The following is a 7500-nucleotide window of genomic DNA, read 5'->3' as shown; positions in this document are numbered from 1 at the left end:
TATTATTATTATTATTATCATTATTATTATTATTATTATTATTATTATTATTATTATTATTATTATTATTATTATTATTATTATTATCATTATTAGCATCATCATCATTGTTGTTGTTGTTGTTGTTGTTGTTGTTGTTGTGTTTGACGACAGTGACGGATAAGGGAATATAATAGGGACGTGTTAGAAAAAATTCACACAGAAATCGGATGGTATAAACTTAAAAGTGATGACATAGGCAGTATACAGATGTGCGACATAGTTCTCAGAGAAGGATCACCACTAATCAAAAAATCACATATTTCCAGAATTGCCTTGAATGCCAAGAGACCTACCTTTTCCCAGCTGTGTTTTCTGGCTTTTTCATGTACACAGGCTGTTCCTACCAGTCTTATTTATGGTTCAGTAAATTCGCGAGAGGGTAGAATATTATACGCCATCCTTACCTTCTGCTCAAAGGAGAACTTGAAGTAATTGATGGGGGTTTGGTCAAATAGAGAATATTTCTGCTTTAGAAAACGTTGCTTCTTTAGTATACAATCCTCTTACCCACTTTCCCCATGGCTGTCAGAGTGGGAAACTGTATGTAATTTCTAGTCAAAGGAAAGTAACAGAGCGGTGCTCACGATGGACACGGCCTATCACCAGAAACATCCCATATGCGACAACAGCTGGTCGAAACGACTTCGCAAAACAGCAATGCTTAGACATGGAATGAATGCTTGCAGAGTGATCATCATTTTTCTCTTTGTGAACATTTAACAACATTCCAAATGTCTGGTGCATCATTCCGGCCCTTCTTTGACCCAGGTCAAGATCCGGAAGTAATGAAACAGACTGCTGGAAAAACGTGTTTTACAAACGATAATCAGATCTCAATTAGCTGTCCTTTGTTGTAAAAAATTATAAATTTCAATATCTAAATCGAGTTTTAATCCAGAAATTTTTAGAGATCAAATCTATCACCATTAATTTATGTATTTCTTCAAATGTTTCCAATTTTACCTGTATATACTGTATATATATTTTTATCAGCGTGTGTCTGTGTGCGTGTGTGTGTATGAGTGTGTGTGTATGAGTGTGTGCGCGTGTGCGTGTATAGATGTGCCTGAACATATATATATATATTAATATATACATACATATATATATATATATATATATATATATATATATATATATATATATATATATATATATATATATATATATATATATATATATATATATATATAATATATATATATATATATATAGAGAGAGAGAGAGAGAGGGAGAGAGAGAAGGAGGGAGAGGGTCAGACGCAATCGTAAGTTTAAAGTATGGATATGCATGAACATATATATATATATATATATATATATATATATATATATATATATATATATGAACATATATATATATATATATATATATATATATATATATATGCATTACACACATATATATATATACATATGTACATATGCATATATATATGTGTGTGTGTGTGTGTGCATGTGTGTATCTGTATGTATCTATATATATTTATGTGCATATATATATATGTATATATGTATGCACACGCACATAAATATATTTATATGCACATAAATAGTTAATATAAGTATGAATTACACATACATACATTTATACATGCATACATGCATACTCTCACATTTGTATGTATATATTACAGCAAAAAATGAGAAGGGATGCTGAAGTAGGAAAAAATATTTAAAAACCTAAATAAATAAATAAATAGAAATAAAAATATAAATAAATAAGTAAACAAACAAACAAACAAACAAATAAATAAATATGAGGAGTAGGATGCATAGAGTAGAAGGAAGAGTTACTGATGAAATGATTCCGTTGTTATAGTTACCAAACATTTACAGTAGACGATTCAATGCTTAATATTCTAGCATCTGCAGCAATCCTTTGAGTTAGCAACTTGTAAGTTAGCAGGGTCAGCAAAACCCTCAGAGTTGTGGAGGGAGAAGACAGAATGAGAGGGGGTGGGAGGGAGGGAGAGAGTAAGATTTCTAATGAAGAAATACACGCGTGAACTAAGTTTATGCTGTTTCCATTATCTTACATGTCAGTTCATGTGCATATATGTATATACATAGACATACATACTACTATAACCTATTGAATTTTTGTTGCTTTTCTTCAAATTTTATTCACCAAATCTCTTGATTTTGTTTTTGGTTTTTACCCTACCAAATTCTAGTGCCTCAAACATTTTAAGCACCACATTTAATCTTTTGATTAAATCTATATTATTATTACATACATATACATATACATACATATATACATACATACATACATATACATATATATATATATATATATATATATATATATATATATATATATATATATATATATATATATATATATATATATATATATATATATATATGTATATATATACACGTACATACACACATTTACATATATATATATATATATATACAGATATGTGTCAATGCCCGTATGACTATAGAGTCTGTCTGTCTGTATGTATGAATGAATATATGTTTGTACGTGTGTATATGTACATAATTATACAATATATATATATATATATATGTATATATATATGTGTGTGTGTGTAAATATATAATATACATATGTATATTATGTGTAAGTTGTATGTATAAATGTGTCTGTGTACGTATATATGTGTGTGTGTGTGTGTGTGTGTATGTATGTATGTATGTATATATATATATATATATATACATACATTATATTATATATATTACACACACAAATATATATATATATATGCTTCACGTACATCCACTTCTGTCAGCTCATCACTAGTTGTGTGTCACTTCATACAATATCAATAAAGAACTTCTTTTATCACACATAAAGTCCTTTTATTATGATATGAATTGAAAACCCAACCGAGAGGCTTTGATCTTTTCACAGTCCATTAAATATCCACATTTTAAATACAGACGATTGGAGGGGCCGGTATAATAGACCCTAACGTCTAACTTACTCTTCAATGTGTGGTATTGGTGTTTGGGCCTTATTTTGGAAGTTAATATTTTAAAGACCGAAAGTAATAGAGATGAAAACGAAAAAGAGAAAGAAATTGCGGGAGGTTGGTACAATATGACTGAAATAGGGAGGAGAGACATTGATTGAAATATTATTGCCTTCACTTTTTGGTTTTGCAGCCAAGTTAGAAGACAATAGCTTTTCTTAAAATAGTGAAAGCGAAAATGAACTTTTCTCTAACTTCAGCCTTTGTCATATATATACATATATATATATATATATATATATATATATATATATATATATATATATATATATATATATATATATATATATATATATATATATATATATATACATACATATATATATACATATACATCTATATATTTATATATATATACATATTATGATAATAATATTAGGGATAAAAATCCAAATTTACAGGTAAAAACTCAATTTAATTTAATTTATCAAAAATTAAAATTAAATTAAGCTTCACGGTAAATAATATATAAATATATAATTCAGAGAAAAGAACCACAGTTCCTGAACTCATCCATGAAAATCCACAGTTATACACACACACACACACACACACACACACACACACACACACACACACACACACATGCATATGTATATATATATATAAGGAACATGAGGGATTTAGTTCATTGATGATCTAAACAAATAGATACGCTGCGTAAGTGCTATAATTAATTGGTCATCCGTTAGGTTCCAAGATCATAGCTAAGGCTGGGGCCAGGGGTCTGTAGTAGGCTGCTCATCCAGTGAGTATATATTAAAGGAAAAGGCAAACAAAACCGAGGTAGGACGAGCATTTCATGTAATTTAGAATATTTAATTAGTGAATCGAAAAATAAGTAGTTAATGTCTATCTGTACTTCTTTTTTTATTCACTTTACGCTGATTAAATATTCTAAATGACCTGAGATGCTCGCCCTGCCTTGATTTTGTTTTCCTTTTCCTTTTCCTTTGATATATATATATATATGTACATACAAGGGTGACCCAAGGGGAGCGCCTGAGGGGCACGTGCCCCCCTCAAGAAAAGAAGTGCACCTGTCTAAATAATGTTATTGCGCCCTATTCTCCCAGAATTGTATTTCTTTCTGACCTTATGCCTTCCCTTCGAAATGTTCCTGGGGTCATGTCGGATATATATATATATATATATATATATATATATATATATATATATATATATATATATGTACATTCTGTCTTCTCCCTTTCTCGCTTGTCACTCTATGACTGCTGCCATGCTGGAGAACCACCAAAAAGGGATTTTGTCAGTCAAATCGACCCCAGTACTTATTTTAAATTGTTTTTAAGGACTGACGTTTATTCTCTTGGGCTCTTTTACAGGAACGTAAACAAACCATCACTGGTTGTCAAATGGTGAGGGGGAACAACTACAAACACAAAGAGACACACACATTAATATACTATCATATATATGCGATGAGCTTCTTTCAGTTTCCATTTCCCCGAAATATACATACTATACATATGTATGTATGTATGTATGTATGTACGTACGTATGTATGTGTGTATGCATATTTATATATATATATAGCACTGTATATTATATAACTATGTGTATGTAAATGTATGTATATGTATGCATTTGAGTGTATGTATTTACACACACACACACACACACGCACACACACACGCACACACACATACATGATTATACATGTGTGTGTATGTGCGTGCGTGCGTGCGTGCGTGCGTGTGAGTGAATGTGTGAATTCATAATACATGATTGTAATAATGTAATTCATATTATCTTTGAAAAAAAAAAAAAATCAAATAAATGAATATAAAATATAATAAATAAATAAATAAATAAATAAATAAATAACATTCACCTGTATTTCGATCTCGTTTCCAAGGTTACTGGTATTGCGGTCGATACCGTCCCACACACAGATGCCCACATTTGCTACAGATGACAACAACGCCCACCCATGGGGCAGCGTTTGGCACTGGTTGTGATGATATTGCCATCTACTACAGCTTGATGTTAAACAAACATAAAGAGAAGTATTGCAAACCTTAAAAGAGCAACAGAATAATCGCCGGAGTATCGACAGAAGCATCTGTATCATTATTATCATTATCATCATCATCATTATTATTATTGTTATTATTATTATTATTATTATTATTATTATTATTATCATCATCATTATTATCATTTGCAACAGCAGTACGACTTATATAAAAGTTATCTGCGAAGAACGACAGCAACAATCAACATAGCAACATTCACACACATTAACGGTGTCTTGTAAACAGCCAAACAAAACACAGCATCGACAACCAACGACCAGCAAATTATCAACGGGAAGAACTAAATCAGATTGGTAAAACAAAAGCAACAACAATTATCCTAACGGAGTGAGGCGCTAGCACACCATCACCACCACCACCATCAGCAGCCACAATAACAACAACAACAACAAAAACCACCACCACTACTACTACTACTACTACTACTACTACTACTACTACTACTACTACTACTACTACTAGAGAATTTTAGTGTCCATGAAGTTTTCTTGATCAGTGTATACCTTTCTTGTTTTCTATCTATCTATCTATCTATCTATCTATCTATCTATCTATCTATCTATCTATCTATCTATCTATCTGTCTGTCTGTTTGTCTGTCTGTCTGTCTGTCTGTCTGTCTGTCTGTCTGTTTGTCTTTCTGACTGTCACTGCCTTCTCTGTATTTCTTCTTTCTCTTCTTCGCTCTGTGTCCCACAATCTCTCTTCTTTGTTCGCCTATATATTCCTGTATCTATCTTCTGCTCTATCCACCTGTTTCATACGTCCGAATCCTTTATTATTATTATTATTATTATTATTATTATTATTATTATTATTATTATTATTATTATTATTATTATTGTTATTATTATTATTATTATTATTATTATACAAAACATTAGCACTTTCTTTCTTAATCAACGTTTTACCTGATGTCTACCTCAACACAACACCACCACCACCACCACCACCACCAACAACAACAACAAAGCAACAGCAACAACAACAACAACAACGCCATATTTGAAATCTTTCCTATCCTCTTTCTTTCTCTGATTCACTTTTTCCTCCATTTTCAATTATCCGGCAATTAAAAAACTCTCATCTCCATCAACACCTATTTAACCATCTACCCTATCTACCCTCCGCCTATTTACCTACCTACGTATCTACCTACCTAATCTGATTAGCCCACCCTCAATTTTAGTCATTCAGTTAACAATACAACTACTTATCTATCTATCTATCTATCTATCTATCTATCTATCTATCTATCTATCTATCTATCTATCTATCAATCTATCTATCTATCTATCTATCTATCTATCTATCTATCTATCTATCTATCTATCCAACCATCCACTTACGATTTACCTAACTTCAGAAGAAAAAAACTACTTACCTCTCAACCTCCCTATCGACCTACCTACTTAACTTTCTACTTTCCTACCTGCCTATCTATCTCATCCCTAACTCTGTCTACCTAACCGTAGCTAAACACTCTTCCCAGCCATTCATCCACCCGATATCCATCCACAGCCCCCCGCCACACGCGCACGCCCCTACGCACGCGCTCAAACTACATCAAAACTACACTACACTTACCCTGCTCCACCCAAGGTTTTCTTTATCTCTAGTTCCATTCCAAGCATCATTTCGCCCGCGTGGTGTTGCTATTACACCGTTCATGTATATATATATCTATGTATGATTCTTCGCTCACACTCCTCTGTTTCAAAGTGTAAGTAGTGCCTTTTTAGTCGGGGCCTCTTTACAAACCGGCAGTGATGCTAAACCTCTCAACTGCCCTACTCGCCGTTGCTTATCTTATTGTTATCATCGGTGCCAGTGCCCTGTCGACCAGCTTCATTCAACATTACGACCACACCAATAATAATCACAGCGATCAATATCATCACCAGCATCACAACAACACTTCTAAACACAATCACGGTAACCACAAAAACATTAAGAGCAACATTAGGAATAAAACTAATAATATTACTACTACTACTACTACTAATACTAATATTAATAATACTAATAATAATATTAATTCTACTTATAATATCTTTGGCATTTCTATTGATATCACTCATAACGACAAGAAACCTCACAACCGAAGTCATAACCAAAGTCACAGCCGCAGTGACGACAAGAACCACGACCACAACAACAATCGCAGCAATAATCACAATAACAACAACAACCACAACAACAACAACAACAACAACAAAAATAATAATAAAAAGCGTAATAAAAACAATAATAGCCGCAATAGTAGACGCCCTTCTGACAGGAATTTTAGAAATCGTAAACAATCTGTAACATTGTTAAAACACAAGCGGCAACAGCGGCAGCAGCCGCGTCGGCGTCAGTTGAGGCAGCAGCAGCAACAGCAGCAGC

The 7500-nt window shown here is 32.3% G+C and overlaps 1 protein-coding gene across 1 annotated transcript in view; it reads left to right on the top strand.

The window, feature by feature from the left end:
• LOC128248875 (uncharacterized) overlaps positions 1–7500 on the top strand; it is a 250936-nt gene that overhangs the window by 1458 nt on the left and 241978 nt on the right. The window contains exon 2 of the mRNA XM_052971041.2: positions 4933–7500. This exon is cut by the window's right edge and continues 864 nt beyond it. Coding sequence (XP_052827001.1) covers positions 6882–7500 — 619 coding nt within the window. The 5' untranslated portion in view covers positions 4933–6881. The remainder of the gene's footprint in view (positions 1–4932) is intronic.

This window comes from Octopus bimaculoides, chromosome 10, assembly GCF_046866305.1.
Source record: "Octopus bimaculoides isolate indiv1 chromosome 10, ASM4686630v1, whole genome shotgun sequence".
NCBI classification, from domain to species: domain Eukaryota; kingdom Metazoa; phylum Mollusca; class Cephalopoda; order Octopoda; family Octopodidae; genus Octopus; species Octopus bimaculoides.
The sequence above is the reverse complement of the archived record's forward strand: the minus strand, read 5'-3'. Positions and strand labels throughout refer to the sequence as shown.